General features: G+C 43.4%; 1 protein-coding gene across 1 annotated transcript in view; it reads left to right on the top strand.

Moving 5' to 3' along the window:
- The first annotated feature begins 3,054 nt into the window (after nucleotides 1-3,054).
- The window catches only part of MGLL (monoglyceride lipase), a 134,303-nt gene continuing 118,873 nt past the window's right edge, over nucleotides 3,055-18,484 (top strand). The window contains exons 1-2 of the mRNA XM_060239693.1: nucleotides 3,055-3,290; nucleotides 3,860-3,998. Coding sequence (XP_060095676.1) covers nucleotides 3,281-3,290; nucleotides 3,860-3,998 — 149 coding nt within the window. The 5' untranslated portion in view covers nucleotides 3,055-3,280. The remainder of the gene's footprint in view (nucleotides 3,291-3,859; nucleotides 3,999-18,484) is intronic.

Raw genomic sequence — 18,484 nt, 5'->3', positions numbered from 1 at the left:
ACACTATAGAGTTCCAAAGAAAGGATGCTCATTGTGCTGTATGAAGACATCACTTTTTGAAACAAGGAGCAATTCTTTAAAAGAAAGTCCAGATGAGTAGCAAGTTAGTAACAGCAGAGGCAAAACAAGAATTTTACTTTTTAAGGTGCCCCAAGACCTTTGTTCCAAACAAAGGACATATTCCTTCAGAATAAGGGGCAACTGCCAGGCCATGTACAAGATGCAGTAGCCCAATCTATGCCAGTTTGATTTCTCATTGTAGAAAGGCCTGCAATGAGAAATCAAACTAGGCCTGCTATAAAATATTTAGGGTTAGATACACACACAGAGAAGAGTATATTATTTTCAATCTATATTAGTCTCTGTGCTTTTAATTTATTTGCATACCCCAAGAATATTGATAATAGTTATAAGGCTTTTGAAATGAGAGTCCTAAACTAAGAATTCCTACTGAAATATATGATGCTTACTTGTGAGGATGCCAGTTTAGGATTGTGCTGTTAAAAGAGCTCAAAGTGTCCTTTCAGTAATCCAGACAATGACCCTGTGAAGGAAGGTAGCCATAGGGGTTACCAAAGTGAGATCAGAGATGTCCAGTTTAAATTCCCACTGGGCTGGTCGGTTACTCTTGCTCAGCCTGTGAGTATGACTATTGTGAGGAGGGGATGACACTGTATGCTGTCCTGACCAATCTCATAAAAGTTGTGAGTATAACTATTGTGAGGAGGGGAATGACAGTGTATGCTGTCCTGAGCACTTTGGAGAGGGTGGGATAATAAAATAAATATTAAATGGCCTTATATTTAGTAAGACTTTGGATCCATCTTGTGCAGCCCAGGCTGTTTTGAATTACAGCAGTCTTTTATATGCAGAGCACATCACCAGTCTCCACTATAATATTACAGTTATCATCTTATGCATCGCAAGATGATGGGGATGCAGGGCTGAGGCATGGTTTGATCTGGTTGTTCCAAGTTTTCTCTCTTTAGAGAGCAATTCCTAAGCAGGTCTACTCAAAATCCTGTTCACGTCTATTCATTGGGGCTTACTCCCAGTTTTCTTAGGCATGCATCATTAGTCCCTGCGTAGTACTGCTGCTGTTCTTGAAGTTAGGCCCCATATTGTTGGAACACAGAATAAAATTGTTACTATTAACAGTGGTGTTACTGCCATCCTTCCGAGGTCGGTAAAATGAGTACCCAGCTTGCTGGGGCAAAAGCGTAGATGACTGGGGAAGGCAATAGTAAACCACCCCGTAAAAAGTCTGCCGTGGAAATGTGCAAAAGCGTAGATGACTGGGGAAGGCAATAGTAAACCACCCCGTAAAAAGTCTGCCGTGGAAATGTGCAAGGAACGTCACCCCAGAGTCGGAAACTACTGGTGCTTGCACAGGGGACCCTTCCTTTCCTACTGCCATTAATAATAGGAATACTAACAATTACAGTTCATAACAAAGTGCAGCTGGGGGAGGAATAGCCATTTTGTTAATCTGTTCTGACAAACATGAAAAAACGTCTTGTGGCACTTTTAAAGGGTTTAACAGGTTTATGATGGCATAAGCTTATCTAGTTGCAGAAACTTTACTATGCCATCATAAATCTGTTCATCTCTATGGTGCCACAAGACTCTTTATAGTCCATAATAAAGCTTGGATACATAGTTGTGGCCTAAGAGGTGCCTACAAGTTCAGACCCCCTTAATGATATTTTTAAAGCATTAATGCTTTCCCTCACCCCCCCAGGCAATATCTGAAACACAAAACAGCGAAATATACTTGTATTGTTGAATGCGTCTCCCTCCCCCTTCTATAGAGTATCTGCCACTTCACCCGGCCTGCGAGCTACCGGGGAGAAAGGCATGGCTGTGAGGTTAATTTCTATGGGTCGATATTTCCAACATAGGCGCTGGAGGGCTGCGGCCTTGTGAGTCTATCAGGGAGGTCTGATGTTCTCCGAAGGGAAGAAGGGCACCTCCGCCAGATGTCCCAATTTATCTTCCGCTGCCAGGTTGATAACTTGGGATTCAGGGAGATACCAGGCACGCCCCTACACCTCGGGAAAACTATCTCCTTCCAAGCCAGCGCTCAGACGAGAAGATCCTGCTTGGCCACAAGTGGGCTCTGCAAAGGCGCAGGGGAAGAACTTCAGCTCCCCCCGAGGCTACTTCTCCCAGCGCCACCGACTCGCCTTTTAATGTCTCTGTCCTAGAATAAACCTCCGCGCTTCGGGTACTTTTGTGAAACGCGTGTTTGTGAGTGAATGGAGTGAGCACCTCCCACTCTCAGTACCAGCCGCGGCAGCAACAACATTACAAGCGAAGCCCGTCTCAGCACTTGGTAACTAAGCCGTTTCTTCTCCACATCACCCCCCAGCACCATTCTGCAGGCACCGTGCTTTCCGTAGAGTGTGGATTGCGCTCCTTTCTCTAGGGGTCGCGGCTCCATGTGAATCTTTTTGCTAGCTTGGGGCTGCGCTGCTAGTGTAACCTTGCTTGCCTTTTCAGAACAGGCACGTTTCAAAGGTGTGTGTGTGTTTGGTTTTTTTTAAAAAAAACGTACAGGTTGTCTGGGCTGAGTTTTCCAGCTCACAGCAGGTCTCCCTAAAGGGTGGGTTAAGGAACCGCCAGATATTGTCCTAAGCAAGAGATCGGCGTGAAGATGCCCTCCCGCTACCTCGGATTGTCAGTGGCAAGAAGGAAAGTTTGCAAGCGACCTGCAGCCAGCCCCATTTAGGAACTTTCCTTTCGAATGGCCCTCAGCTCAGCTGCATGTGTTCAAGGTGCCTTTGATGTTTGTGTGTGTAGTAACATAGCAGATTAGTTTCTGGGAAGCGGACTGTTGCTCTCTCCACTCTTCATCATTTTTCTTCTCAACGCCCCCCCCCCCCCCGCGCTTCCTTCCCACCAGCCTACACACCCGTTTTGTTGGGGTGGGGGGGGAAGTGATAAAATAAACCAGAAGTGGTAAATGTAAGAACAGTTTCCCTTTCAACACAGATTACAAAGACGGGGGGGGGGGGGGGCAGCAAGCGCGAGAAGAACGCATCGCAGGCAGCCCAGCCCCTGTAGAGCACAGGAGCTTGCGAGGAGGGGTGGGAAGGGAGCGTAGCTGCTGGCAGTGGCTTGAGCGAGAGCTGCCTTTGCAACCCCGAGGAATTGATCTGGGCACTATAGCAGGGCGCTGGATGTTCCTGCGGCTCGGCGGCGACATGCAAAGAGCTCTTTCTGATTGCATTTGACTTGCAATGCCGGCTTCTCTTTGGAATGCAAAACCGTGCACAGGATGAAATCAGGTTTGTTATGACATTCTCTTCTCGGTGGGTCCCCCCTCCCATTCCCCCAGATGTCAGAAAGGATCGTAGCAACAAGGCAGTGTCAGTCACCTCATTACACTGTCTCTTGTGCTGTTCATTGGAGATTTTTTTTTGAAAGGGGAAATGATGAATCTTTTATGCAGCTGGTTTCTTGTATCCACACAGGAGCTTTACAATTTGCACTTGATTGCAGCTAAGATCCGCTTTCCCTAAACCGATGGAAAATAAACACAGATGGGAGGGGGGATACGAGCTGTAATGAGGCAATGGATGGGTGTCCTTGCTTCCCTCCACCCTTTCAGCATTTTCTCCAGGCAAAAAAAATTAAAAATGTGAGTCTTTGATCTGCAAAGCAGTTGGAATGAGCCAGATGAGATCCAGCCTAGGTTTGTGTACCTCTGGAAAGTGAAAGGGGTTCTCTTGGGCAGTATCTGTTGATTTGCAGATTAGCTTTCCTTCAATGAGTTGAATTGGGAGATGCTGTGGCAGCATTCTTTCCTGTCCTTTTTGCTAAAGAGGACTGTCTCGGTTCTTTCCCCACTTTGCAGGTCACTCTTCCAGAATGCCAGAGGAAAGTTCCCCAAGGAAGACTCCCCAGAGTGTCCCATATCAGGACCTTCCTCATATGGTTAATGCAGATGGACAATACCTGTTCTGCAGATACTGGAAGCCTGCAGCTACACCGAGGTGAGCACTGTTGCATGGTGCATTCATTGTGTGTGAATACTAAGACCCCATTTGTTCAGCATGGGTGCTGTTTGTATTACTGTATGTGGAGCAGCACAACAGATTCTTGCCCTGAGAAATTTCCCATACAGACTCAAGCAGTGTGATCTTTCTGGGTTTGCCTTGGAGTATTCTGTTGAAATATTACACTGGTTTGGAACCCATTCCAAGAACTTGCATGCCTATACAGTAAACAGGGATTTGGCCATAATGCATTCAGTCTCTTCATTAGAGTAGGCCTTGCTTCTTGCATGGAAAAATGCAACTTGCATGTAAAGTTTTGGAGAATTGAACAATTCACCCGGTGGAGAGGGGGGAACTTGTGAGAAAAAACCTGTGGCTTATGTGTTTTGACTCCTAACTAGACATTTTAATCAAAAGCTACTGGTTCTAAGAGTGATGTGAAGTACTTGGGTTTATGGGGTCCATTCCTTTCCATTATTTTTAGAAGCTTCAAAGCCCCATTTTTTAAGTTGCTGTAAATCGCAGTATAATGACCAGGGTTTTATATGTTGTATATAGTTTACCTCTTCCTAAATTTATAGCTGAACTTAGATGAGTCTTCCTCTTTGGATTGGCTGTGAGTTTTGGATGGGCTGGAACATAATTCCAAGGACATGTTCATGTTATTACCAGGTTTCTACATAATCCTTATAATGATTCCTTGTTTGGCTCCTGTGCTTCTGTAATGACTGTTGTATACTGGAAGGACATGTCTTTTAGATTCTCTTTCATTATATGTCATTATTGTCCTTTTGCTGGCCACTGTAGCCATACTGGCAGGCTGTCTATAAATGCTAGCTCTAGATAAGAACTGTAGTTCCATGTGGAAAAGGGTGAGACAATTGTTCTGTTCTTTGTCTTTCCTGCAAGCCAACAGGATAAGCTCTGTTTATTTTTACATTGCCAAGCGAGAAATCAGTTGAGGAAAATGGCTACCCAAGGAACAGTAGGAAATTCAGCTTTCCTGTCTCAGTGGATTTTGTAGCTGTCTAACTTCAGTGCTTCAGAAGCCTTGACTGTTGTGCTAGATGACTGATTCCAGGCTGAAGATAGGAATGTAAAACTTCGATATGTCAGATCCATGATCCATCTATCCTAGTAATCTGTCTCCAGCATTCTGGTAACCCGTCTCTCATAGTCTAGAAGCCTCTCTCTAACATTGTTGCATACTTTATAGAAAAGAAGAAGAGTAGCTAATACATCTCTGACCTTGGATGACCCAGGCTACTTTAATTTTGTCAAATCTTGGAAGCTTAGGTGAGTCAGCCCTGGTTAGTACTTGGATGTGAGACCACCAAGGAAGTCCAGGATTGCTACACAGAGGCAGGCAATGCAATACACTATTGTTCATCTCTTGCCTTGAAAGCCTTATGGGGTCACTGTAAGTTGGCTGTGACTTGATAACACTTTCCACTACCACTTTTGCCCTAGCCTGATCTTGTCAGATCTCGGGAAATGGTTAGTACTTGGCCCTGGTTAGTACTTGGATGACAGACAACCAAGGAAGTTCAGGGTTGCTGTACAGAGGCTGGCAATGGCAAACCACCTCTGAATGCTTCTTGCTTGAAAACTCTGTGAAGCATCACTGTAAGTCATCTATGACTTGACAGCAGTTTCCCCCACAGTTACTACAGAGCAGACATGAATCAGTTCATCTTCTTGCTGGTTGTCTTCAGTTTTCAGCTCTTCTGTGGATTATCTGTATGCTTCCAAATCCATGGTTATCTGTGTGCTTCCTAATGCACACCTGTGAACTTGGGGGAGTCTGGCTGCTAGGCTTGATGGATTACTGCTCTTTCTCTGGATGTGAGTTTAAGGTCCTCCTGATGACAGTACATGACAATTTATGAGCCATTGGTGTTGCTTGAAGATCCACCAAAGTGGTTCTTTGAACAAAGTATAGCCTTTCTCGAGGCTCATAGCTTTGGCCTATATACAAACCTTTTGAGGCTCCTAAACACCTCCAGAACAGGCTCTGAAGCAATATTGCGGCATCATTTCATAACTGCTGCTTTTGTGGCATACACTGTGTTATATTGTGTGCATTCTAGTGGGTTTATCCTTATGGAGTCAGTGGACAAACCTGACTTGTAATCATGTTGTCTCTGACACAACTGTCTTGACTTGTCCACGTCCATTTGATTCAGGCAGCAGCTCCTGCAAACCCAAGGGGAAAGTTTCTGGCACTGCCTGTAACTATCCTGGCATCAGTGTAAAGGTTTCCTCTAGTGAACAAATCCAGTATCAAAACAAGCTTCTTCTGTGAAACCAGCCTGTCACGTATTATAATGCTAATTAATCATTAACTGCCCACAGTGTTCTTCAGTGAGTTGCAGAACTGCATTCCCCTTTCATGTTTAATTTCTTAGCAAATGAGTGGTGTTCACATGAGTCTTTGATCAAGAAGTGAAAGAACCAGAATGTGTAGTGGAAGTTAGAACTTGGCGTTTTTCATTTCCTCCTGCTAACTAGCCTTTTCAGAGCCCTTCACACCAAGCAGTTAATTGAGAGGAAGATTGTCCTAGTTTTGTGACAACAAAGTAAACAGAACCAGTGCTGCTCACTTACAAGTGGCTCTCAAGTGTGTGGACCCATTTATTTTTAGTCCCCATTGTATTTTGTGTTGTGTATAAGAAAGAGAGAGATTATAGGCTGTTGAATAATTTGTTGACGGCATTTGACTTTCTTGGGATGTTCTCGAAATACTCGTAATGGAAAAAATTCATCCCTTGCTGTCCTCCAAATTACCCTTGTAACTTTCCTATTTCATGTATAGAAGCTGAGGTCTCATTTAAAACAATGATGATAGGTAGCTGCCTGGAATCATTTTACACCCTTGTGAATTTAATAGGGTAGTCCTGGAAGAGGCACAGTATTTTTTTAAGTATAAGGGGTTCACACTTACCCTATTTCCTCCTCAGAAGTACAGGATTGGACTGGAATGACTGTGGTGGTTATGTAGGAAAAAATAGGTTTCTAGGTTTTAGGCATTTTCTCAGATATAGTAACTTCTCAATTTTTTACACCGTTTCACACAGACACTTCCTCATGTGAAAAATGAAGTGAGAAAACCACCATATGAGAGTTTTACCAACTCAGTGTTGCTGCTGCCCACCCTACCTTTCAGTAATGTTAAATTTGAAGATGTTCAGCTTTACTCTTCAAATGCATAGTACAGAGAGATGGAGACAGTCTGAAAAACAGGATTTTCCTGAATATTCTGAAAGCACTATGCAAAAAACCCAATTTTGCTTAATTTGCATCATTTATTCCAGTTGTAGTGTTTCCAGATTTGACATACATCAGAATGTGAAAGAGGTCAAACAAGAGAAGCAGTTGGAACTCAGAATAAAAAGCTATGGAGAAGGATCCAGCCCAGATGAGCACACCCACTGAGTCTGCTATAAGCAGAGAGTCTCTGTTATAAGCAGAAACAATATGCACATTTTTCTGCACAACCACAAGAACTAGAACCCTTTCTTGTTTGTAATGTTTTGATTTCTCTAAAACCAGTTGCTTCTTCTAAGTAAATGCATATCCTAGATTATCTTCATGTCCTATGATGATTTTGACCCATCAAACAGTTGTCATAATAAAGTTTGTTTTGGTACATAGAGAAGAGATAAGCAGGAAAAAATAACAAAATTGTTGTATTGCAGTTCATAAAGACTGATGGAGATGAGCTGAGTCATGAGGAAAAGATGACTTGGGTTGTGGTGAGGAACTATTGAGGTAGCATGTTGCTGCTGAGTCAGGGGAAGGAAGAGTGCTGAAAGAGAAAGGATGAGAAAAAGGAACAGTGTATTAGGTATGAAATGGGCAAAGTGTGGATGAAAATAATCTCTGCTTCATCCAGTTTTTCCACGTTCCTTCCACCTTGGGTATAATGTGGGCCCACCAGTACCTCTGGGTGCTATCCCTTTACATTCTCCGAGTGTATGTGGCAAACACAGATGCCTGCAATGAAGTGAGGACCAAACTGCATGCAATAGTGAGAGTTCTGTGAATGAGATTTTAAAAAAGGTAAATAGTGGCAATGAGTGGCCTCATTTTATTCAGGGCTCCATCAAGATGGGGGATATAGATGTGCTCTTGCTAGGCTGCTGTTTGCCTTTTGGAGCAGGGGTGGGGGACATACAGGCGCCTGCACAGTTTTCTGCGTGGAGGAAAAGCAGCTCCAGGAAGTTAATTGAGGTTGAGAAAAATAGTACTGGGGAAGGCTTCCCCGCCCCCGCTATTTACTCTGCTTACTTTACTTTTGACATCACAACTGGATTGACCCTGAGAAACTGGGTTCTGCTTTGGAGAAGGTGATTAGCAGGCAATGGAGCACTATGTAAAATAGACTAGAGTAGGGGTGTCAAACGTGCAATTCGGGGGTCAAATCAGGCCCTCCAAAGGCTCCTATCAGGCCCCTGAGCAACTGGCTGCCATCTGCTTCCTTCTGCATAACAGCTTGCTTTACAAGGCTTCCTCATTTGCACAGGAGCTACAGAGCAAAACCTCTATTTTCTCCACTGGCTATGGCTCCTCCATTAGGGAGGAAGTGAGGGAGGCAGAGCTTGGTTTGCCAGGCTCTCCCAGTTGCACAGTAGAACTACTGAGCCAAGCCTCTCTTCCTTATATTTACTGTCCCCTGGGGAAGAAAGGAAAGAGCTAGAGCTTCCTTTGCCCAGTTCCCTGGATCCCATGGAAGAAATACAAAGAAAGCATCTTTAAAACCAATGAGTGCTAACATTTTAAACATGTTTTAAGTTTTTTAAAAAATATATTTGTGTTTGTTGTATCCTTTATAAAGTTTATATCTCTGCTACCTAATCTGAAATAGGTACACACATGGCCTGGCCTGACATGGTTCGGCCCAACCCGACATGGTCTGGCCCAACAAGGTCTCATTTATGTCAGATCCAGCCCTCATAACAAATGAGTTCGACACCCCTGGACTTGAGTGATGAAACTTCTGACATTTTCCCTTATGATGATTTTTCCCTGTGCTCTGTGGCAGAGGTTTTAGGGTTGGCTTATTGTTCAGCTCAAGACATATATGTAGATAAATGTAGATGCATTTATCTAATCATGAAAGCTGTTGAACTTGTTGAACTTGATTTGTTGCATGGCTAAGTCCTTTGAAATGCATTAAGGTATACAAGAAGGTGTATAATATGGGTTGGGCAGTTTAGGCGTGTTGATTCACTTCTGAAGAAATAGTGTTTTGTTGTTGTTTTTAAAGAAGTAGTCATATTCCTTGTAGTAATTTTATTTATCTTATGCTATTTATAGTTAGCCTTTCTTGCTGAGATTCAAGGTGGATTACATAGTCTAAAAGCAATGAAATCAATAGGATGATACATCTAATAAGCAATGTGATAGGACTAGAATTGCAGATTGAAACAAAACTGTCATCTGAACAAAGCATAAGTATTAAAGTTGACATTAAATAATGCAGAACATGGTGTTATATAAGTAGAAACACATTGTATTTCCTTAGGACAATCTGTTATGATGGACTCCTATTTCCTTTATAAACATTGCTTCCTGAACAGTTCTGTTTTATGTAGTCCATGAAATGTTAGGCGCATAGGAGTCTTCCTGACCTCGCACCAGCCGTTCCAGAGAGTGAGAGTCAGTACAGAGAAGGCGTATCTGTGGGCAATTGTTTAGCTTGCCCATCTTCAGGGTGGCACCTGCAGAAGACTCTTCTCAGAGGAGTGAAGTTGTTTTGGAGGGGCATCGGTGTAGAGGTGGTCTTGCAGATATAAGGATGCAAGGCCACAAAGGGCTTTCTTTACCTTGCATTGAGCTCAGGGGTAGCCAATGGAATTATTGTAGAACGTGTGTAAAATGCAGGCTCTCCCTAGCTCCCAATAATAATTGAAGTGCAGCATTCTGCACCAATTGAAGCCCCTGAGCTGATTTCAAAGGGAGATCTCAATAGAGTGCAGTACAGCAGTCTAGTCTCGATGTTACTGTGGCTACTATGGCATAGATCCAGGTGGCCAAAGTCAGCCAAGCCCAGATAAGGAGCCATCTTCCATTAACTTGCATCTCCAGTGGCAATACTGGGTCTAGTATAAGTCTCAGCTGAGTCAGCAAGAGTCAGCTGAACCCCATCAAAAGCTGAAAGCATGATATCCTTCAAGACCTCAGGCTTCCCAGCCAGCAGCATTACTCCATCTTGTTAGGGTTCAATTTGGTTTTGAGTTTTTTAGCCATTTAGCCACAGGGAATTTCGATAATAGAGCTGGCCTCCAATTCCAAAGCTATAAACAATTTATCCTAAGAGCTTTACATAGAGGTTGAATAAACATGGGGGATAAAATTTCACTCCATTTAACCCCCACAGGTCAGCTTCCTCACTGGAAATAACTGGTCAGTTGCAATCCTCTGAGTTTAATCCGTGAAGAACAGCTTTAACCAGTTCAAGGCACTACACCTGCCTCCAAATGCCTCAGTAGGATGGCATGAACCTACCTTTCTAAAGCTCCTGATATATCCAGTAGCAGTAATAATTAAGTATTGCATTTGTCTTCAAACAGAAGTCATCAGCTAGAGTTACCAGGTCTGTCTTTGTCCCGTAGCCCGGCCTGAAATCACACTGAAAAGGGTTCAAAGTATACGCGTTATTCAAGAAGACTTGATGTTGGTTTGCTTCTGTTATCTCAATATAATAACAGTTGTAGCTGCACAGCAAGACCAGTACAGGGCAGTACATTCAGGACAGTACATCATTGTTTGAAAAGTCAGGTAATAATTAATGCAAGAACATAGTTTAGAGAACTATACCATGCAACTGAGGAATATCATGTTTGGTTAAACATAGGATTCCCCCCTCAAAAAAAAAGAATTGTAAGCTACTTGCTTGTTGTATGAATAGAAATATGGTGTCAAGTTCAAGTAAAATATCAGGAGCTGAATACACTCGACTCCCGTTTCCCTATTCAGGTCTGTTCTCTACAACTTCCAGCATTTGTTTGCCAAAGTGAATCAATTAAGTGTACACTTTCATAAATAGCTGCACATTCTGTGACCATTTTTTGGCTATGTAACCATCTGGGTCTTCTGAGATAAAAACACATTTCTTCTGAAAACAGGGCTTTGCTGGCTTAGCATGTTCAGTGACCTAACATGAAATATTACAAAGGTGTTTTTATTTTAAAAATGCTTGGAAAGGGATGGTCTGTATGTCTGTGGGAGAGGCCCTGCTGCAGGTTCCAAAGGTAAGACATGTTCTCTGTAAGCTGAGTTAGTGTGACTTAGCTCACAGTTTTTTTGCCTCCAGTTTACACATTTTTGTCTTAGCTTAGGAAAAATGGCACAGAGCAAACTAATTTATGCAGTTCACAATTTTAATGCCAGTAACTTATGAAGTAGAATATTTACTCACAAGACTCCACAGCTCAGAGGGAGCACTGGATAGGACTTTGTGTGCTTTAGTCTTGTTTGTCAGATAGAGTCTAGTATAGGGGTGGTCAAACTTGCTACACTTAAGCGCCACATAGAATAGACATCAGATGTTTGAGAGCCGCAAGAGATGTTTGAGAGCCACAGGACAGGGAGGGGGGAAGGAAAGGAAAATGGGGGAGGAAGAGAGGTAGAAAGAAAACAACTTTAACTTTAAATGCCACTAGCTGGCTTGGCTTGGAGAAGTGACTTAAAGAGACAAATGCCTTCTCCAAGCCAGCTGATGGGGGGGCGGGTTCAGGAGCCACACAGTATGTGTGAAAGAGCCACATGTGGTTCCCGAGCAGCAGTTTGGCCACCCCTGGTCTAGTATTTCTTCTTTGTTAATTGCTGTCACTATTTTTTGCTCTTTGAGTCAGTGTTCTCATTACTCAAGGTTTAGTTTCTTCAGTAAGATCTGTAGAAGTTAAATCTGAATGGAGGTGTAGATACACCCTGCTTCTTGAGCACCTTTAGGTAAATCCATACACATGATTGCTCACAACCTTCTATTTCACATCCTGAGATTCCTGAGGCATGCTGTAATAACCTATTGAAGAACAAATTAGGGAGTGTTGCGAGTGTCTTAATTTTCTTCTATGGAGTATTGGAGCATATGGGATTGTGCTAATAGATCTTCAAAGACTGTGCTCCCCCCCTCCACTACTATAGTTACGTCTCCTATGACATAAGAAGAGTGACAAACACAAGTAATCTCACTTCAGGAAAGCTAACTACATGACTGCCTTTCTTTAACCTGAAGATGAAATAGTTGGGATGGGTACAGACTCAAATGTTAAACCAAAGTCTGCCTAGACTTGGCCTGGTTTGGGGCTTGTGATCTGAGGTCTAGGGAAGGTGCCTTCACCAGACACGCAGCCTGGCTTTTTTGGGTGGGCTCGGGATCTTGTTCGGTACAACACACACCTGCCAGTTCCAGATGGCATTGGGCCTCACCTCTGACATATCCATGTTTTCCAGAAGTAATACACTTCTGTCACTTTTGGAAAATGTGGGCACACTGGAGCAGGGTCCAATGCTGCTTGGAACTGACAGGTGCATGTTGCTTCCAGGTAACATGGGAGTGCTGGGGGTGGGACCTGTTGCTGCCTGAACTCGTTCTGTTCAGGCAGGGTTTTGGGGTCAGGGGTTCAGTCCAAGCTTTGGTCCCGGGCCGCCTGACTGATGGACCCCAGACCAAACCACATTTTCCCATGTGTGCCCATCCCTATGAGATAATGTAATTGGACCTAGACCAAACCACATTTTCCCATGTGTGCTCCTCCCTATGAGATAATGTAATTGGAGCTGGATTGGTTCTAATGTAAGTGGAGTTCTGCAAAGAAAAATACAATAAGTCTTTTTGTTATCTGTAGAAGATCTAGCATCGGTAGGGAAGTTGGAGTCCTGGCACGAGTACCAGACACGCCAAGCTATTTTATTCTGCGCACAGGGCTGGTTTTCCAGCTATATAACTGTGAACTGCTGAGTCATTAGCAGTGTTAATGGGGCTAGCAGTGGGAGAAGGGAGAAGACTTACCTCAGTTAGCCTCCGCTGAACCTGGTCAGCTGCCCACTGGGCCCAAGGTGAGTTCCAGAGATCCTGTCAGTGCTTCTGGGATTTGGCTTGTACCTAATGTGTCTGGCCAAGTACAGCCCTTCTCCCCCCACCCACCCACCCCGCCGCCAGTTGGTACCATATTAACATCTTCACAAGTAGACATAAGGGTTTTCCCCCAGCACTTTTGCTAAAAAGGTTACCCACCTCTGTTCTGTACATAAAGTTGCTGTACTTCAACTGGAATTTATTATTTGGTATAGCAGAATTTGAAAAAGATAACCGTTTTCCCCCTAACATGAGCCTTTATTTGAAACAGTATACATAGTTCATTCTTCCTAAGGCCCTGTTGAAATGAAAGTGGTCACGGGACAATAATTTATATTTGGTTGTACACACTGAGAAATTGACAACCCAGTCCTTATTAACACAAGCAGATTATATTCCAGTCTGCTCCCCCTCGCATCCCTCATGTATCATCTATTTATTCATTTCCCCAGTGTTAATGCATTCCTTTGCAGCATGGTGTCTGCTTCATTAATTTTCTGTGGGACATTGTTGCATGAATTTTTCTTACCCCAAAGCGGAGGAAAATAATCCAGCTTTGAATAAGCAGGTATCTTTTATAGATAGTTCTCTTGCTCTTGTTGCAGTGGGTGATTGAGGCATCCCTCATTAGTCTGATAATTTTTTCCCAGAATGCTCCATGGAAACAAAACTGTCTTTGTTTAGCGGTAGGAAAACCAGTGAAAGAAGGCATACAAGATGGATCATGAATAGATCAGATGATTATTACGCTGTTCAGCTTTTGTGTTTTGGATACATGCACCTTTGGGGTCAGTTAAGATACCATATAGGTTGCCCTGTTGAATACTAAATACAAATGTAGAAAATTGATCATGACAGTACAGGATGCAGTTAAATTAACTGCTAAGAAGAATCCACTAAAAGTTTCAGCATTATGTTTAAATAGAGAAAGATGTATTTCTAGTTGTCTGCATCCTGCTCCATTGGCAGGTGTTTGGGATGATGCTCTACATCTAAAGTAAGAAAGTATAAATGGAGTTCTGGTAAAGAAGATGGAGAAATCCATTTTCCACAGTTTTAAAAGGCATGTTTCTAATACACAGTAATGCAAGGAAAAATGGCAACTGCATTAGCAGTTTCTTCTATGGACAAATGCCAGAGAGAATCTGATTGGAGCTCAACTTTATTTGATGATATACACATCTCTATTCCCTGATCCTTACTTTTAAAAATATTTGCCTATACTTAATTTTGTCTGCTGTGAACTGCCTCATCAGTCAGTACAGGTTAAAAGTACAGGGTATAAATGCTAAAAATTATTGAATGATTTAAAAGAATAAGAACATAAGAGAAGCCATGTTAGATCAGGCCAATGGCCCATCCAGTCCAACACTCTGTCACACAGAGGCAAAAAAATTTTACACACACACACACACACACACTGGCTAATAGCCACTGATGGACCTCTGCTCCATATTTTTATCTAAACCCCCTCTTGAAGGTGGCTATGCTTGTGGCCGCCACCACCTCCTGTGGCAGTGAATTCCACTTGTTAATCACCCTTTGGGTGAAGAAGTACTTCCTTTTATCCGCTTTAACCTGTCTGCTCAGCAATTTCATCGAAAGCTCATGAGTTCTTGTATTGTGAGAAGGGGAGAAAAGTACTTCTTTCTCTACTTTCTCCATCCCATGCATTATCTTGTACCTCTATCATGTCACCCCACAGTCAACGTTTCTCCAAGCTAAAGAGTCCCAAGCGTTTCAACCTTTCTTCATAGGGAAAGTGTTCCAGCCCTTTAATCATTCTAGTTGCCCTTTTCTGGACTTTTCTGGAATATTGCATACTAGCCAAGTAATTTCTGAATCCTGTGTATATATTACAAGTAAGGGACCTGCAAGAAACTTGCTGAGGAGAGGAAAACTTGTGAGAAACTTGTGGAGGAAGGGTAATTCCAGTGGTGGTGGTGCCAGCTTCTGCCCTGTTTGCTTACTAACTCATTCTCTTCTGGTCTGCCTGCCCCCTGCCTGTCTCTCCACTGCTGCTGCCTACCTCAGCAGAGGCTGGGGGATAACAGTGCTTCCAAGCCTCCCATTCCTCCTGTCCTCTTCCTCCACTCTACCAACCATCACTTCAGGGGTGGTGGCAGCTCCCAAGGGGAACCCTATTTTTAGCACAGTGGCAGCTCCCACTCTCCTCCCACCCCTTCCCTGCCTGCCTGTAGCCCCACCACTGCCTATCTGATTAAGTGGCAGCTAACTTCCACCTCCCCTGTCTACCATGTGTGCCCATAAGTGCAGACAACTGTCTTCTGTTTTGGGAGATTTAATGCCCACCCCCCACCCCCGGGAATTGTTACAAAAGTTTACAGATTTTTTTTTTTAGTTTTGCAAACCTGGTAGATTTTCCCAGGTCTTTTGTTAGGGTTTGGCTCCTGCTGCTTTAAACCCCTATAGTTTCATAAAGAGATATTGCCTGTCTAAAATGCACATTTGAGGTCTTACTTTACAATCACTGGTAGCAGCAGGGGTCATTTTGTAGAAAAATAGGTGATGGAGCTCATTAGTATAACTCATTAGCATATGCCGTCCCCCTCACCAGCCAAAAGCAACCCAATGCAAGAAAGGAGAGTCCTGAGCGAGCATGGCCTGTTTGGGCTGGCTAGAGATCCAACCAGCTCAAGCAGGCCTCACTCACCTGGGGCTCTTCTTGGCTGTCCCCCCCCCCCCAGTCAAAAGGTCAGCAAGCCACTTACTGTCCAAAATCACATAAGAGGTGGAGAAAGGGTGGAGCGCAGGCTTCTCTACCAGTTAATGAGGGCTGCTAGGGGTGTGGCAAAGCTCTTGGTGGCTGCCTGGCTACCTGCTCTCCAAATCCAGGGATTGTTATGCAGCTGCACCTACTATTCAATGGACAAGGTAGGTAGGTGAGGAGGAGGAGGGGAGCTGTCAGAAAGGTTCAGGAGCTGTGCTCCTGTGAGCTTCTGCTGAATTCAAGGCTTGGGTAGCAGCATTAAGGGGCAGGGGTTTCCTGGGCCATTTTGTTTGGGTACCTTTGCCTTCTGAGTCCTTTTCCAGTATGCATTATAAGTATGGATTTTCATTGAGCTTATCAGATGGAGAATGAAATTCCACGGGTATTTAAAAAATACTTTTTGTGATCATTTGGGACCAGAGACAGTATCAGGAACCTGAATGAAATCTACAAGCCCTGCCATTTAACTCCCTCTGTAGTTTTTTTAGAAATAATAGGGGGTCATCACAAATGGCTGGTGGACCACTTCTTGGCCCCACTGGGAATCCAAACATTGCCCCTGTGGTAGTAATACCATCATAGAAATGTGTTGAAATCATTTTTGATGGTAGAGGAGTAGAAATACGGCTAACTTTCCATTCTGACCAGATGCAAAAAAAGAAAAGAAAGAAACAAATAGAGCAAGCTAGAGTCTGATGAATCAACAGAAAAATGCAGCTGGCAATAGTTGATCTTGGCTTTAAATGAGAGCTTTGCAGTAGCATTAATGAGTCAAACCTGTGGGTATGTAGTAATTACATTTTCTTCAATAACTTCAGTTATTGAGCAGCATTTTCTGTTGCAAAGATGCAGCTTCCTGAGCACAAAATTCAAACTGCCAATTGACCTAGGCTTTCATCCATGTTGGAGTGGGGTTGTGGTTCAGTAGAGCATCTGTATTTCATAAGTTCAGTCCCTGCCATCACCAAGTAAAAGGCTCTGGTGGTAGTAGGTTATACTTCCAGAGAGCCAATGGCTATACTTGATATAAAACCCCTTATAGTTTCTTGAGGGAATGAGAAGCAGGAGTTGGGGATTGACACTTGGGAAATTACAGTTAAGGATCAGCCACTGGAGAATGTACAGTTTACATGAACTGTTCAGTAAGGAGAAATATCTCAAACTAGTAATCAGAAGTTCCAGCAGAAGCGGAAGCTACAAGATTGTTGCTCTGACTCAAGCCCTTTCAGTCCTTCAGATTTGGGTGTTCCTACCTGACATATTAGAACAGCATGCTATGCACTCAGTACACAAAAATTGCTGTTTTGTGTGAATGGGGCAAAGGACGTATTTTCCAGATTCAGTATGCATGAATTTGTACCTGCAGAAAGCTGGGCTTCTAATCATATGTACTAAATCCAGAAAATGCAAGTTGCTGTATTCACATAAATGGGAAATGCATGGGCTTGAGAGAATTGCATGTAGTGTAGGAGTCCAAAGATGTAACAGCTGAGAAGAGCTAGTGTGCCAGAGGTGACAGTTCCCCCTCCTCATCCATTATATGCTAGTCAGTGGAATGTATGGAAGCTGGTAGGGCTGCCACTAAAGCTATTGCTGAATCTAGTCTATGGTCTAATAAGAGAATAGTAAGGTTGGGAGGGAGGGTGCTTGCTCATCCTCTTCCCCTTGTTTCAGCATCACCAAGCCTCATTGGTACTTTTGGTAGATAACTCACTTAATATCTTTGTCTGCCCTTTTCTTAGTGGAGCCAGGCATAAGAAACATCTGTGTCCAAGTCTATCCAGACAGTTCTGTAAAATAGTTTAACCTATTTTTCAGTTACAAAAAGAACCAGACAAAAATGCATATGATGTATGTAAAATGCTTTGAAAGCTTTAAAGTCTTATGAAGGTATTAGGCATTTTAATTAATATTTTGATTCTCCTTTTTGTCTATGGAGTGCAGGTTGGCATATGTAATCCTCCTGTTTTATCCCCAACATAGGCTATGAGGGCCTCACATTACAAAGTCCTTGTGTTTGTTGGTGGATGTGGCGAGGACTTTGTAGTGAGGCTCTCTGAGAAACATGACTGGTCCAAGGCCATTCACTGAGCATTTGTGGCTGAGAGAGGATTGTTGTTGTTTGTCTCTTGGACTGAACTGGGCAACCGCTTTGTCCCTCTGCCAGCTGATCTACCAAGATGGCTTGCAGACCCAGCTTGTGTTGCCACTCCTTGTTCTTTAAGAGTTTGTGTTTAATCTTCTGGTCTGGCTGAGGTCCTGGCTGCTTGAGCTGGTGATGACGGAGCCCACTGGCAGTCTTCTCAAGTGGAGGGGGGGTTGGTCAGGGGAGAGGAGTGACAACTCTCCATGCTGCTTCTGCCTGGGAGACAGAGGAAATAATCCTCCTTCCTTCCTCATGTTCTTTGGGCCTTTTTAAAAGCCCTGTACTAAGCTGTATATTTCATTTCCCAAATTCTCACAAGATCACTTTTCAGAAGAATTTAGCCACCATTTCTGGTTGCCTGTTACCAGGTGAAGCAGTATGGTGGCTGAGCTCTTGTGAGAGGAAGTAATCTCATGAAAGTTCAAGATGCCCTGCAGCATTCCTTGTAGAGCTGGAGCAGCAAAAAATGTAAAGAGGGTTACCTCACTGTGGCTTCTAGGTGGTGGCAGGTTGATGAGGCA

This window comes from Heteronotia binoei, chromosome 5, assembly GCF_032191835.1.
Source record: "Heteronotia binoei isolate CCM8104 ecotype False Entrance Well chromosome 5, APGP_CSIRO_Hbin_v1, whole genome shotgun sequence".
Classification (NCBI taxonomy): Eukaryota; Metazoa; Chordata; class Lepidosauria; order Squamata; family Gekkonidae; genus Heteronotia; species Heteronotia binoei.
Note: the sequence above shows the minus strand (reverse complement) of the source record. Positions and strands in the feature narration are given on the sequence as shown.